The sequence below is a fragment of the Mytilus galloprovincialis genome, chromosome 13, assembly GCF_965363235.1.
Source record: "Mytilus galloprovincialis chromosome 13, xbMytGall1.hap1.1, whole genome shotgun sequence".
NCBI classification, from domain to species: domain Eukaryota; kingdom Metazoa; phylum Mollusca; class Bivalvia; order Mytilida; family Mytilidae; genus Mytilus; species Mytilus galloprovincialis.
In genome coordinates this window covers 57,062,299-57,079,289 of record NC_134850.1, presented here as the reverse complement: position 1 = coordinate 57,079,289, position 16,991 = coordinate 57,062,299, and the positions used below count along the sequence as shown (strand labels likewise).

The 16,991-nt window shown below is 31.5% G+C and overlaps 1 protein-coding gene across 3 annotated transcripts in view; it reads right to left on the bottom strand.

Annotated features, from left to right (window-relative positions):
* Positions 1-5,703: 5,703 nt before the first annotated feature.
* Positions 5,704-16,991, bottom strand: part of LOC143056334 (uncharacterized) — a 30,583-nt gene continuing 19,295 nt past the window's right edge. For 2 of the 3 annotated variants that reach the window (XM_076229420.1, XM_076229421.1), the window contains exons 2-3: positions 10,723-10,893; positions 5,704-7,862 (exon numbers count right to left, since the gene is read on the bottom strand). In XM_076229420.1, coding sequence (XP_076085535.1) covers positions 6,360-7,862; positions 10,723-10,788 — 1,569 coding nt within the window. In that variant the 5' untranslated portion in view covers positions 10,789-10,893 and the 3' untranslated portion in view covers positions 5,704-6,359. The remainder of the gene's footprint in view (positions 7,863-10,722; positions 10,894-16,991) is intronic. The other variant, XM_076229422.1, reaches the window with a different exon arrangement.

The following is a 16,991-nucleotide window of genomic DNA, read 5'->3' as shown; positions in this document are numbered from 1 at the left end:
GAATAAAAAAAAAATCAAAAGAATACGAGCATAGCAATTAAAACTCTTTGTTGAAAAACGACCACTCTCTAATAAATGAGTGGTAATACAAAATCAAGCATCTTGATGATGCCAGCTCCAGACTGTTTTTTGTTTGTTTGAAAGTTAATCATAATCAACAAATAAATAATAAACGTTTTTATTTTATATTTAGCTTCACATATATAAATAATGTGATAAAAGTCCTAATGTGAACATTATTTATTTGCTCATAATTGCTAAGGGGTCGCAAGCATCAGCATTTATTGCCCTATTGCCTTTGTTTATCGTGGTTTGTATTGTCATTTACATTGGTTTGCTAAAGTATTGACATCCACCGAATACATATAGACCTAATAATTGAACAATACAACTAAATAGCTCTCTTATTACATTGTTTCTGATGTACATTTCCTCCGTGAGAAATCATTAACAGCACAGAATTGAAATTCTATTGTTTGAACGATTCTTTGGAAAATGGAAGTGTTCGGTATTTTTTAATGAGACCGCAACGCTAATTATGTAAACCCAACAATACAAATTCCTACATCAAGCGTCCAGTAAGGAAAGTGCGAACTTAAACAATAGTTTAAGAAAAAAGAGGGACAAATGATAACAGAGGGACATTCAAACTCAAAGATAAATAATAAACTGACAATATCATTGCTAGAAAAACCAAACAGACAAATATTGGTACACAAGACCACAACATAAAAAGACCCTAAAGACTAAGCAAGACGAATCTCTAAAACACTAGGGGCGTTCTCAGGTGCTCCGGACGATACGTAATCCTGGTCCATACGTGACACACGTTGTGTTTCTTAAGCCTGCACCGATCCAGGCTAAAGATACCATATACTATTGGTATATGATTTTATGTCTATTATTCAGTGGGCCTTTATACTTTTTAACGTTATTTTTGTATGCCAGTTATCCTCCTCAGGCATTATTTCAAACTATCTATAGAATTAAGAACGGAAATAGGGAATGTATAAAAGAGACTAGAACCCGACAAAAAATGCAGAAAACAGTCCAAAACCACCACAACACAGGAAGAAAAAAACCGAACCAGTGGGCGAGCCACATCTCGCAACTTATCAAAAATGTGTACAAGTTCAACCGAAACGGACGTCACACTACAATCTGTAAAGTTTAGAAACACCAACATACAAGACTTTCATCGGCTCCCGACTTAGGAGTGGCATAAAAATGCGACTGGTTTGAACATGTTTTGTGAGATTTCAATCCCTCCTTTAACTATAGCAAACGAAGAAAAGAAACTGCAATACACACGGTAAAAATCAGTTTAAGAGAAGTCAGAGTCCGATGTCAGAACAGATAACTTATATACATATTGATTTCTCTCAATGGTTGTAAAATTCAAATCTTTGCTGTCAGTTTTTATTTGTATAGTGGAGCATGGTGGAGTAGCTGATATGTAATACTATGGCCTTTTTGAGCATTTCATGATATATTTTGATGTGTGATATTTTTCGACCATTGTTTTATCTTTTCCTTAAATAGTTTGTCTGACTTTTGTGTTTATATGTTGTATTGTAATTTTAAAATCTTTAAACTTTTCTGAAACATTGTTTGTTCCATCGCCTATATTGTTTGTAAGGGCTGCTTTAAAAAAAGAAATATGTAACAATGATATTAATTCTAAATGTATTTAAAACAAAAGTAAAATCACAAAAATACTGAAAATGTCAAGTAATCCGTTTGACCTTCATTCCATAGTTTTTATTGTTAAATGACACTAAATGCTGTCACAGATTTGAAATCGACTTTTGTACAGAACATGTTATCATTTAGGAATTAAAGAATAAAATAGAAAAGCCTTGTCTTTACAAGATGATACTGTCGCCGAAATAACAAGGTTAAGACAAGCCAGACATCCATAAACATTGTTTAAGACAATAAGTAATTGTTTTCTGTCAGTGTAACACAGACTAAGAAATGCTTATTCCCAATTGCAATTCCTTCAGTGATTTGGTTGATAGCATACAAAAGTCAAAGATCAGCCATAAATATAGATAAAGCTTAAGGATACATGACATATTCTCACTTTTACTGACTTCTTGCCTGCGCATGTTTTAATCATGATTTAAACCACGATCAAATTTGTCACCCTACGGCATTAGCGATAACAAAGCCCATAGTCTGCTGTAAATAGCACCGACTTGATAAATTTGGGAAAAAATCTAAACAAGGAAACTAACGATTTCAAAAATTTATAAATGGTCGTTGGCTTTCCTTAAATGTTAAAAATTAGGTCATTAAGCACAACTGATCAACTTGTCCCTTTCGTTTGTAATTTTAAGGACGCAATCACGAGTTGGTTGACCATTATGGAATATCCGTTTTACAGATTATACCAGATATCTTCCTTATGTCGTAACTGGGCGTTTTTCAATAAAAACGTATTTTCTTGTCCTAGCCACTTTAAAAAAATGTGTTTGGTCTTTGCAAGTAATTTTTTTGTGCAGTCAGTACATTGAATTAGATTTAACATTTTTAAGCAAAGAAACAGTTAATTTTTTAAAGGGATTGCTAATTTATTGATTCCTGAATGGTCCAAAACAACCAAAATGGTATGTCCCTAGACCGCCTGTTCAACATTTATACTCTAAAATATCGTTAAAAAATGTAGAAATAAATGTTATTTTTACTTAATATAAGTTCTTTAATAATTCAAAAGTATGTTTAGAGCCAACATATTATAATAAACAGCTTTTAACATAGGATTTTTAATTTCAGAAGATGTGTCCACTACGAAACGAAGTCATTAAAATTTGCTAATAAACCGTTTTATAAAAGCAATGTAATTTTTGTTTGCAAGAGATATAAACATTAGGGTCTTACAAAAGAAGTGATGCTTTTATAACGGCAATTAAATTGTTGGTAAAAAAAATTGAGCACATCAAATGGACCAGAGTGATACCGTGTTTTTGTAAATGTCCACTACGAAACGGGTCAAATCTCCATCAGCATCTGGATTTAAAATTATGAAAAAAATATCAGTGTACAGCTTAATACATGCTTTGATGAATACAATCAGTCTTGTTACTTTTGCAAAAAAGGGATTGTGGGAAAAAAATAAAACATGTGAATACGTCCCCTACGAAACAGTCACCTACGAATTCGAAACAAGTATGGGAGAAAAACGTTTCGTAGGGGACACTACCACTACCATGCAGTCTTTTTTTACTGTTTTTTCAATTATATTCGTGCAAAGCAAATACCAAGGGTTAGTTTCATGTAATTTTTATTATGTTTTTATTAACATAGAATAGGGTTGATGTCAACTACAAAACTTTTTGTCCACTACGAAACGGATTTGTCACCTACGAAACGCATCAAAATGTCCACTACGTAACACGAGTTGTACCTTCATATGTGAAGTACTGTCTAATCTTTATCGATAAAAAATGGTTCTCCAATTCAGAAAAAAATAGATTTTCCTAGTATATAAAGTAAACAAACTTGAATGTCTATAGGAAACATTTAAAATTGCAAACATATATGTGTGTTTAGAAGCAGTTTCGTAGGGGACAAAAGTCCCCTACGAAACAGTACTCAAATTATGAAAAAAATATCATTTTAAGGAGTATTTAAGATTGCACGTTTTGTTTACAAACAGGTCTATAATAGAGGTATTCAAAATAACTCTTGAAATTAAATTTTAGACAAGTTGATTTTCCATTTTTTTTTAGGTCTGAAATATACGCTTTTATTGAAAAACGCCCAACTACAATCCCGTCCTTTTTTCACTAATATGACCTACCGAATTAGATATTATATATAATGGAATTTGATGCGACTGTCAGTAAGAGGTTTAGCGCTATAAAACAAGGTACAATGTACCATTTTTCTACATTTGAAAATGCCTGTACCAAGTTATCAATAAAACAGTTGTTGTCCATTCGTTTGATGTGTTTTATCATTTAAGTTTGCTATTTGATTACAGAATTTCTGTTTTAAATTTTCCTCGGAGCTCAGTATTTTTGTGATTTTACTTTTATGACTATTTACCTTTTTTGTAAGAACACAAACAACACGATGGGTGCCACACATGAAACATGATCTGATTACCCTTCAGGAGAACCTCATGATATCACCCCCAGTTTGTGTAGTCTTTAGTTTTCTATGTTTTATCTTGTGTATTATTATTTATTTGATTTTCTTCTTTTTTTTAAGGAATGGCCATGTCAGTTATTTTTGATTTATGAGTTTGAATTTCACTTTTGTATCTTTTGTCCCTCTTTTATCTCTTTTCAAATAATGTGCACCATCGTTTTTGTGTGAAATACTAACGTTACATGGTATAAAGCTATGTATAGTTATAGTATATAATAAAAATAATGAAAAAACGGGAAGTTGGGAAGATCAAAATATAATGTAGAGGTCTTTACGGATGAAGAAGGCCGTATGGGGACATTTAATTGCCTCCATCTTTGGATACTAGATATAAGAGACATGATTTAATATTTCTATGAAAATTTCATGTTTCGCCATTTCGGTGTCAGAGGGTAACTTTTTTGCTATTGTTTTCTGTATACCATTATTTTTACAAAGGTTATCCGAATAAACTTAACATATATGCCTCATTAGCACATCTATTCATTTTTATATAGAACGAAAATTTCCGTTTTCTTAAGGGTCAAACATTTGTTATATCCACTCTCGTTTTATTGTCACTTTGTTTTACGAGAAAAAAATATTGTATTTAAATTTGTATGTTTTTCTAGATATCACACATACACTGAGTTTTTCTGATTCCTGTTAGTACTACAGGGAAACAAGTCGTTTTTAAGTCCCTTGTTTTTTATACTACGACATGTGGGCTATCATGTTTAAAGAACTTGGTGTAATCTACAGTGGTATTTGGGTTCAGGTAGAAAGTTGTCTCATCGGCAATCATACAACATCTTCCTATTTATATGTTAAAATTTGTCAATTTATGGTTTACCACTGATCCCTGATATACATTTAGGCATGTTCGGACGCATCCCTGTATGTGAATTTTGCCTTGAGTTGCAATATCAATATTCTAATGTAATATTGATCTGTATTTCAATCATTATCAACTGAAATATCAATCTTTCCATGCATATACGATATACGAAAAATGTAATCACCCTATCTGAACTAATGGTTGAGCAGGTTTTTACAAGTTTGCATGGGATTTGAGGTTAAAAGTAGTACACCAATTACAGACATGTCACATGCATAAAAAAATATTTCAAAGATTATTATCATATTCCATGTACAGAAACATGGTCATGTGGCGAAATGGTCATTAAGACGGCAAGACAAATTGACAAATATGTAGATGATTAAATAACGAATCTAGCTATATCTAAATAGGGGATTAAACCCAGGACAAAAGGGATTCAACCATATGTCCTCAATCAAAAGCGTTGGTCGTGACAAAAGTTGAAGGGTCCAACCCTCCGGAACTTTCTCTTGATCCACCACTGAATCTATTTAGAATCCAAACAAAGACCAAGTACGAACAACCCTCAGGGAAACCTCAAAAAGGGACGAGACAGGAAATCCTGATAAGGTAAGCATTCTGGCAAACACATTTTCCACAACTCTTAATTTCACAATAGGAAAAAAGGTTCAAAATCGCAATTCACAATATGGCGAGGTTACAGCAAAACAAAATGAAACAAAACCTAGGATGACATATTTTTATTGTCTGTTTTACTTGATCAAAAATAGTAAACAATATTGCAATGTAAAAGTAAATCTGTAAATAAATCCTCAAGATAACAACAAAATATTATAAACAAGTAATGTTATGTCAGTATATTTGTACATACATATGTTATCAATATTATTACATTTTCAATATAATTCCAACACCCCTGCCCTATTGCATACCTAAATACTTAAAGTAGGTGTTAGGTCACAGAAATAAGAAAAGGTGTTTCATACAGTGACTTGTCAAAGGGTCAATAAGACCCAAATCTATCTGTGTGTGTTTAATTTATATATTTTTCCTATCTATTTTTACTTTTTATCTTATATATTTTAATAATTTATTCTATTAAATTAATATCATACCATGTTCTAAACCGCTCTTACATTTATTTGAAGTGACCTAAATAATTCGTTGTTAATTCAAATATTTCATAATACATATGGTCTACATGTATATAACGGCCTCCTTCATAATCACATTCCTCCAACAATATCATAGATTTTAATCTAAACAACCTTTTAGAATAAACATAGTTGTATCACAGTTAATTAATCATCATTATACTGCTAAAACAAAAACACAGATGATGTTCAATGAATGTATTGTGTATGCATATAAATTTACTTGTTTAAATTTCAAGTGAGTCTTTCTTGACAAACCCTCGCATTCCACCTCTCTGTATTGAGTCAAAACTTTTTTTGTTAAATGACGCAAGGCGACCATGATTTATTGAATCGAACTTTCTTTTTGCAAAGCTACTTAAACCATATCCGCTATGTATAGAATCGAAATGTCGCTTTGCAAAACTAGTAAATCCTGCTCCTCTAGATATTCCGTCAAAGGGGCGCTTAACAAAGCTGTTTAAGCCAGACCCACGAGATATCGGATCAAATCGTCGTTTTGAAAAACTACTAAAACCGTGACCAATTCTATCAAATCGTCGTTTTTCCATATTGGTATTTTCTGAATTGCCCCTTTTAACAAACCCGTTCATTCTGCCGCCTGATATTGAATCAAAATGGCGTTTTTCCATATCTTCGTCGTCCTTCTTTACAAACCCGCTCATCCCCCCTCCACTGATTGAATCGAATCGTCGTTTTTCTGCGTCTTTTTTTACAAACCCACTCATACCCCCTCCACTGATTGAATCGAACCGTCGTTTTTCTACATCCTTTTTGACAAACCCACTCATACCACCTCCACTGATTGAATCGAATCGTCGTTTTTCTGCATCCTTTTTAACAAATCCACTCATTCCGCCTCCGCTGATTGAATCAAATCGGCGCTTGTCTGTATCCTTTTTAACAAATCCACTCATTCCGCCTCCGTTGATTGAATCAAATCGGCGCTTATCTGTGTCCTTTTTCACAAATCCACTCATTCCACCTCCGCTTATTGAATCAAATCTTCTTTTATCCATGTCCTTTTTAACAAATCCACTCATACCACCTCCACTAATTGAATCAAATCTTCTTTTATCCATGTCCTTTTTAACAAATCCGCTCATGCCACCTCCGCTTATGGAATCAAATCGCCGTTTTTCCATGTCATCGTCGTCCTTTTTTACAAATCCGCTCATGCCTCCTCCGCTTATAGAATCGAATCGCCGTTTGTCCACATCATCGTCGTCCTTTTTAACGAAGCCACTCATGCCTCCTCCGCTTATTGAATCGAATCGTCGTTTTTCCATGTCCTCGTCGTCCTTTTTGACAAAGCCACTCATGCCACCTCCGCTTATAGAATCGAATCGTCGTTTTTCCTTATCCTCGTCGTCCTTTTTGACAAAGCCGCTCATGCCACCACCGTATATAGAATCAAACCGACGTTTTTGTAAGTCGTCGTCTTTTTTCACGAATCCACTCATTCTACCCCCGCCTATAGAATCAAATTTTCGCTTTACAAATCCACTTAATCCAGCAGATCCTATTCGATCAAATCCACGTTTCGTTTCACCATCATCTTCATCATTTTTCTTTACAAAGCTAGAGAATCCACCGGCATTCCCTATCGAGTCAAATCGTCTTTTCACAAAACCAGACATTCCATGTCTACCGATTGAGTCAAATTTTCTTTTTTCTTCCACAATTTCATCTGTTCTTTTATCTGTATCTCGTCTTATTCTATTTGGTTCCTATAATATAGCAAATATATAATTGTATTTATGAATAAAGTATTATTGTTCGTTTCTGTGTGTGTTACATTTTAACGTTGCGTCGTTTGTTTTCTCTTATTTTTTAGTGTAATTTCACATTGCGATAAGACGTGTCACGGTACTTGTCTATCCCAAATTCATGTATTAGGTTGGTTTTTTGTTATTCTCGTGGGATTTTGTCTGATGCTTTGTCCGTTTCTGTGTGTGTTACATTTTAGTGTTGTGTCGTTGTTCTCTTATATTTAATGCGTTTCCCTCGGTTTTAGTTTGTTACCCCGATTTTGTTTTTTGTCCATGGATTTATGAGTTTTGAACAGCGGTATAAGCTACTGTCGCCTTTATTTACATATATCGTGTCCAATGTAGGCCAATTTAGTATTTAAAATCATGTACCTAGATGCGTGTCTCCGGCAATTGGTCTCTGGTGTAGTTCACCTTAAAATCGGTATCTCATATTGATAATACACTTTAGGTATCCTTTGTCTATATTAAGCAATTTGTATATATGCTATATCGATCGATAATAAGCAATCTGAACACTGTATCGATCATTCGCAGTCAGTTCACTATATCGATAATGCAAAATCGATATTATTCATCGACTATACACAATAACTTCAACACAGAAGGAACAGTATTTTAAAAGAGCATTAACGCATAACGTTGAATATTATTTTTATTTCATTTCCTGACATTGCCAACATCATGAATCATTAAATAGCATGATATAGACACTAAAAAACACATTAAGTTCTGATAGATAACGGATTGTTTGTAACGGAAATACGGAAAAATATTAGACAAATTCATTTACGTTTCAAACATTGGTGTGTCATATAGTTCAAATAAATGATGTCAAATAAGGAAATTTGATATCAAAAATATTTTTTTTTAAATTCTACACAATGGTTGACAAATACTCATTAAATATAAAAAGAAGTCTATTTGGATAAAAATCTCTACAAAAATAGCAACACACATACACACGAGATGTTTGAATCATTGTTGAAGGCCGTATGACCTGCAATTTTTTCACATCCTTGTTCTTTTGTCTTTGATTGATTAAGTTGTCGTGGGAAAACCTACCACATATCTTTTACGTATATATATATATATATGTGTAAGGTATATGCTAATGAAAGGAAACAAATTGAACCAAAAAATCTCAAAATGACTTTTAGAGGTCAACAAAATGTAAAAATAGTAAACTATCGTCTATAAAACACACTTAAAAACATATTTATACTTAAAATATATAACAGTCAATTTATAAAACATAATTTAAATGAACATCAGATACATGAGGCAATTATTTCAAAACAGAAAATACGTTTCATAAAAACAAGGCAGGAGTAACAGTCTGAAGACATTATTTTTTTTTCATTTTATAGCCTACAATCATTTAAAACTAACAATGCTGTATGGGCTTTGCTCATTGTTGAATGCCGTATTTTGACATAAAGTTGTTAATTTCTGTGTCATTTGGTCTTTCGTGAAGAGTTGTCTCTTTAACAATTATACCGAATTTTATTGTTATTTATTCTATAGTTTTCTATGTTGTGTCATGTGTTCTATAGTTTTCTATGTTGTGTCATGTGTTCTATAGTTTTCTATGTTGTGTCATGTGTTTTATTGTTTGTCTGTTTGTCTTTTTCATTTTTAGCCATGACCTTGTCAGTTTATTTTCGATTTATGAGTTTGACTTTCCCTCTGGTATCTTTCGTCCCTCTTTTATTTTGTATTTATCATCGAATGTAAGCACATTTTAAAAATAATCGCCAACCCTATCATTAATCAGTTTGAATATTCACCAATCCTATCAAATAATAGGTTGAGGGTCGTTTTGTATATAATCGCCAACACTGTCATTGGACATTCTATAAATAGTCTTGTAAATAGCCATTTACTCTGAAGCTGCCAATCATTGCTTGAACGAAGTCAAAACACAATTTAAAAAAAAAACAACATAAAAATAAAAACAACAAGTAAAAAAAGTCGGTTTCACATAGAACCGATTATATAAATGAACGTGAAACACCAAATAAGAACAGATCGAGGGATTATATTGGTTGATGGTTGATACGGTGTGCGATATTGTAAAAGCCAAATCATATACACTTTATTATATACATATACTTCACGTAATTTTTTTATGTGACATGACGTCATACAGATAAGGAGGTTTGAAATGACGTCATACAAATTATAGGTTTGATATGACGTCATACAGATAAGGGGTGTGATAAAGCCTTTGCAACCGTGCTGATATCGATATCTTCACGGGTGGCTGATACAACACGCTTGCAAATGATTGTATTACACATACGATTTATCTTTATTTACTACTAAGTATATAATAAAAATATGTATATATAGAAAATAAAATTCATTGACAATAAAATATGGAATGTGTTTTCAATATCTTATTTTCCTCTAATCAATTGTATGGATATCTTAAGCTAAATTCAACATTTTGCAATTCCTTAAAATATGACGCAAGAAAAAGACAAAGGAGCACTTCATCTGGTGTTTATTCACATATTGCGAAAAATAAAAAAATGCAGTTAATATATTGAAATTATCAATTTTGATTTTAAATCAATTTTTACTAGACACTCTTTCTGTTAAGTGGAATGATTCACACAGTGTTGCTTGTTACAATGTCTTTAAATTATAAAATGCGGAAATCATTTACATACATAAATAAAATTCCAAAGTAATATATCGATTGAAAATGTTGAATAAATGACAAAAAAAGGAAATGGTGGCATATTTTTCTTTTAAGTTATCAAAATGTTAAATTATGAATATTGATTATCTGCATATACTTCCAACGTACCTCGGAACTTATGTGATGAAAGCAGAACAGAAATACCAATGCAGTTGTATATGTCCTTGTATCCATTCTTAGCGTGGCCTCTCTAAACTATTTTATCTTCCTGAAAAAAGGTAAACGTCAACTGTAGATAATGTATTTAAGAAAATGGTCCTTCTTCACTATTCTATCTTCCTGAAAAAAGGTAAACGTTTACTGTAGATAATATTAAAAAAAACATTAGTCTGTGAAAGTCATTCGTGTTCAAATTAAGACAAATAGCTTAAGACGGAAGTACTTTGTAGACTGTAATTAAATTTTGCAAAAGATCATACCAAAGACCTATTTTATTGGCTAACATTGCGTGAATAGCCACGTACATTCATTGGCTTGTCACATGAAAGCATCTAAGCAACAACCATAAAAATCGGTAGATCACATTACGAACCTGTTTGTTTACCAAACTGCTTGACTGAAATCAAGTTATATCCGATCATCAATTAACATTACCTTAGTTAAGTCTACGATAAACTTGTTAAAACTTAACGGTTACAAGAAGTTTAATTACATTTCAGAAGCTCTGATCACTATCAATTTCCTAATTGTTCAAGAATATGTTAGATCCCGTCTAAAGGTGAACGAAAGATAAGCTCTCACTCTTATTTTTTTTATATATAAAGGATGTATGTTAGTATCAGAACAAATGTTATATATCTTGGTACACACATTCCTTTTTTTGATGTAAAAAAAGTAACATAACAAAAAAAAAAATTCCTCCCAAGAGAAAAAAAAAGGAAAGTTCTGTAGCAAAAGGTAACATAAAACATATAGAAAGAATGGAAAATAACTGTCATATGCATTTTCCTAACTTGGTACAGACATTTCTTCATTTAGAAAATAGTGGATTAAATCTGGTTTATAGCTAGTTAAACCTTTCACCTGTATGACATTCTTACCGGACGTTTATGTAATAAAAAATATCTTTTTTAGAGTAAATATGAGACCCTAAAATACTATTAGATGGATGATACATTTACTTGTAGTAATAACAACAGATATAAATATGATCTTTCTTTCTACTACCATTATAAATGCTTTTTAATATTGTTTCGTAAGGTTGGATTCTCAATGACGTATATACCATACTCTATCCTATCCTATCATATCATATCATCCTATATATTTCGATATTTAACCCTTTTGTTGGTGTAAATAAAATTATTCAAACGTATTGCTTTGAAAATAGGAGAACTGAAATGATTTCAACTATAAAAGACATTTTCGAAGCAACCATATTTGTACGTCAAAGTCAACAAAATATTATATGCTGCTGACCTTAATTTCAAGTCCACATGTACTGGGATAAATTAAATGTCCACACTTATGAAATATGCATTATTTAGTAAAAAACACAATAATGAAGTCAAAGGAGATGTTCGATTCTTTATTTTTAGTCTTTTTTGCGGTTTTCACGGTCAGAACCTTACGTGTATTTTTGTCATATCTTACTGTTTCTCTGATTTTGATTATTTATTCTTAATTGCTGATCTTAAAAAGTGTATGTAACGTTTTATTTTATTTTTACATCTCATTTAAATCGTTCAATTGATTCTCGTTAGCACAGGAATAAATCAGGCACACTGCTCTAAATATTGAAATTCTGCAGTTCTAAAATTTCTGTTTACCCTTCAGAATACAATTGTCTCGACCCATGATGACAACATTGGAATTTACATATTTGTAAACATGAAATAACTCTTTGTAGATTGAACGAACATTCATTTACAGGTTTAATCCTGTTTCTTCAGTTTAAGGTTAAGTTCACTATGCTACTACCTTCTAATGATATTTTTTATCAATTGAAAGCAAGTTCTGAACAGCTGATCCGGAAAAGTGTAACGTAAATATGTATAAACATAAGAATTGCTGTAATTATCTTTTATAACAAGGAGTTACATTCCATCATGGATTTTAACGTTTGACTTAAAATATGCATTAAACATTTTTTGCAGCATTTGATTATTGTTAAAAATGCATCATAATTTATTTCAATTATGGAAAATCAACTTTTGATTTTGAAATCATTTGTATCAATTTTCAGCACCACATGTCTTTAATTCGTAACTAATTAGTAACGGTAGTGATAAAGTACATTTGCATTTGCGTTTAAGCCATTTAAAAGTTATGTAAATTTAGTTATTATCATCAACCGTCTCTGCAAAGAATTAGGTTGTACAGAATTGTCACGTTCTTAATAAAGATCATATAGCAGCTTCAAAAATTTAACCAGTAATAAGAAAAACTAACATGCAATTGATATGCAGGAATAAGCAATTTAATTCTTATAAGAATACACAAGAGAAGTTAAAAATTTCTAATATTCATGTAGATTCGATTATAAATTTTAGTTATTTGCACAATGATCTAGTCCAAGCCATTAGAGAGTAAACCGTTCATTGACTCCAAAAGGGATGAAAATCCAGCCTCCTACTCATTCATTGAACCACACCTCGATGAACGTTTTGATTGAAAGTGTAGAGAAAATATAAACTATTGTGCATATGAGACAACTCTCTTCAAAAAACCGATATCCAATGACGTAGAAGTTATCAACTATAGTTCAACGTTCGGTCTTAAACAATGAGCTAACCTCAAAACGAAAAGCAAATAATTTTGCTTCATTTGCATATTTGAACAATAAGTTCACTATCTGTCAATTGACCTTGATGTACTTTTATCATAAAAACTATGAGTGTTGATTAACTATAACAGAAGGAGGCTTATCTATTAATTTGTGAACATATTGAAACCCCAGACGTAACTGACGGACATAGGAATAAACCTTTAACAAGAACTATCTTTAAAAAAGATATCCGACGTATTTAAATTTGAGTATATGTTTAAAACTATCATTTCGATAACCTTCAGAAGCACAATGACTTAAATCTGCATCTGAATGTGACTACAAGAAAATCTTTACTATAAGTCTGGTTATATTAAGGGAATAATATATAAGAATATTGTGATGATACCTAAAAAATTTATTTGTCAAAAAATCCAGTGCAAATAACAAGAAACAAATATACATTTACTAATGTTTACATTAAACTAACGTTTTCTCTATTTGTGTTCGGTATTCTCGGTCCTCGTATCTTTCTGTTTACATTCACCAAAACCCCGCGGAAATCTCACATGCGTAAGTGCGTTCTAAAAGTCATGTACGTTCGTACAACAAAGTTTACATTAAAAATTATATAATTGTCCCGAATAAACAGCTGTCATGGTTGTAAAGAGCTATTGGAGAAACAATTATTTTAATAAAATCTTTTTGTAAGATCTAGTTCAAATATTTATAGTTTCTAAAAGAAAACGTGATACATGGAAAATCATGTGTCGCAGCAAATATCAACTATTTGTTTCGATTTTTAAGAATTTAATTTAATTTCAATTGAAGAAGTGTCCATATTAATCGGAGCCTTGATTTTATGAGAAATACTTTTTCAAATATAAGGTTATTATGCAACCTATTTATGGAATATTGAGTAGTTTATGGGACTCTCCAAATTAGTTAATCTGGAGATTTAGACTAATCTAATTTAAGAAAAATATTACCATGCAGCGATTGAGCAAGGATTATCGGTTTTGTGACATAAAACCAGGTTTAAGCCACCATTTTCTACATTTGAAAATGCCTGTACCAAGTCAGAAATATGACAGTTCTGGTCCATTTGTTTTTGATGTGTTTTGTCATTTAAATTTGCCATGTGACTAGGACATTCCGATTGGATTTTCCTCTGAGTTCAGAATTTTTGTGATTTTACTTTTTTCTAAGATTTCCAGTCCAACTGTAGTGGCATCAACACAGCATTAATAAAAAATAACAGAAATGTTAACTTATTAAAAATACAATTTAGTTATACTGAGTCTTGTAAATAGCTGCTTTAATACATGTATCAGTATCATTTACTGATTTTAATCGTTATAATATAATTACAAATACCTAGTTGTATACAAAGCAGCGCGGTATCCATTAACGTAAGCGGATTCCTTGCCATTTACTTACGATATATAATTGAACACGAAATGACAGATCAAAGTTATTAAATACCTTTTATAAGTTCATGGGAGTAATATAGGAACACAAGCTTTGTGCAAAGGTGAACGACCTGTAAAATCATATTTATTTATCAGCAGAAATGGCGATAATTTGACCTACAACTACTTACAAAACCTTAAATTAAAGAAATCAATGCAATACTTGTTAAAGATTGAAAAGCTAATTGAACAGTATCGAGTGATCACAACTTCGCATCTTCTTTAACATTAATGAACATTTATTTTAAGTATTGCGATTAAAGTAATAAAAACATCAAGCCATATTGAATGGATTTTTCATTCAATAAATTAACTACCAAAACATCTTTCCCATTTACAGCATATCAATTTTCTTCTATAATTTAGCTGTGTGCAGACTGTATTTATTGAAAAGTGCAATGGATTGCAAAAGAATTTAGAGATATGTTTTGAAGTATCACTTTGAATACAAAATAATTAGATGATTACAGAAAGTGAATTAAACGCGTTATCACTGTCACAGACAGAGACGAAGTATAGTTTTTACAGAAAATAAGGCTTATTATTTTTTAAGGTAGGTTACAATACCGATATCCGTTTTGTTGATTTGACCTGTTGCAAAGGCTATGTTTCAAAGTGATACGTTTTCTTTCAAAAATTAATAAGTTTAAATAGTTGATATTGACTCGACCCGTACGCGTAATTGTTATCACAAGCCTCAAAGTTCTTTCAAATATACTTTAGATTTTCGTAACATCTGAAGGCAACCCCTTCCCCCTTTACAAACTCCTACATACACATGTTCCCCAGGAATATCAATAAGAAAAATAATTTGTTTATTCATAAACGTCTGATTAAAATATATTAGAAATTATATGTGTTCATCGTATTATGAAAACGATGGTAACTAACATGATTTATTATTTTTGAAAAATTGTTAAAATTGTTATGATATAAAGATAATCGGGAATACAACATGATGAATTGATGCAGTAAATACTCCTTGTATAGAAGTAAACAGGAAACCAAGTGTTGTCATCATTAACTATGGTACAATGTCGGCATGTTAATCTTATCACAACATCAATTTGTCGAAGTATAGACGAAGAGTAGCGAATTCACCCGATGATTGCCGATTGGTTGATTATTTCACAACATCAATTTGTCGAAGTATAGAAGAGGAGTAGCGAATTCACCCGATGATTGCCGATTGGTTGATTATTTCACAACATCAATTTGTCGCAGACATTGACTTACGTAATTACTTAAGAACTTTAGATGTTTAGCGACCTGCTAATTGTACATACTGTCATTCTATATTCTATAATTACTAACACTGAAAGTTAATAATTGTCTGGGGATAGTATTATTATAGTCTGAAAAGTCTGTAATTATCATTGTACTGACAGAAGATATTAGTAGACTAGAAACATGCAATCCATTGTAAGAGAGACTTATGTTTTCTTATTTAACAGTCTTACTTTTTTTGTACATAGAGTCTCGTGAGTAGACAAAACTAGCAGTTTGCTTTAAGTATAAGTAATCATCTTATATATCTATAAATGGAAGACAACCCACAAAAAAGACTGATGAAGAGTTGAGCTATTATGAGTTAGCTGCTATTTTTTTTCTTTATAAACTCTTATTCATCTTTACATTGCTTAGAGGGTCAATAAATACATTCATTTCACAATTGATCATAAATAAACAATTAAACAACTACAAACTGAAGTCTTTTTTTTAGAGGATTTAACCAGCATCTTGTATATAACTCATAGTTATCAGAGAGGACAAAATAATGCTTTAAAAATAATAGTCGTCAAGTAAATTGCAATCATTGTTATGGGTCATTAGCTATTATACCTTTCATGTATACTTATTAACTCTATGATTTTATGGTATATTTCACCAAAAAGAAGCAACATTTGCATATCGTAGAAACCCACTATAAGGCTTTCACGTATACTTTGTTTAATTTCTGACGATCCAATCATTACCCGAAAGTTGTCTCGTTAGCAATTTTCTGTTCTAATGTTTGATTTACTTTTACTTGTGAATGATGATGTTAAAATAAAAACTGAACGTTTGTTGCTTCGTTCTTTTAACATAATAATCATGACACAGTAGCCTAATTACAATGGATCAAAGCCATAATAGTTTTAATTAATTTGTACACAAAGAATACTGATAAATCATAAACGATACTATCAAAATGGGTT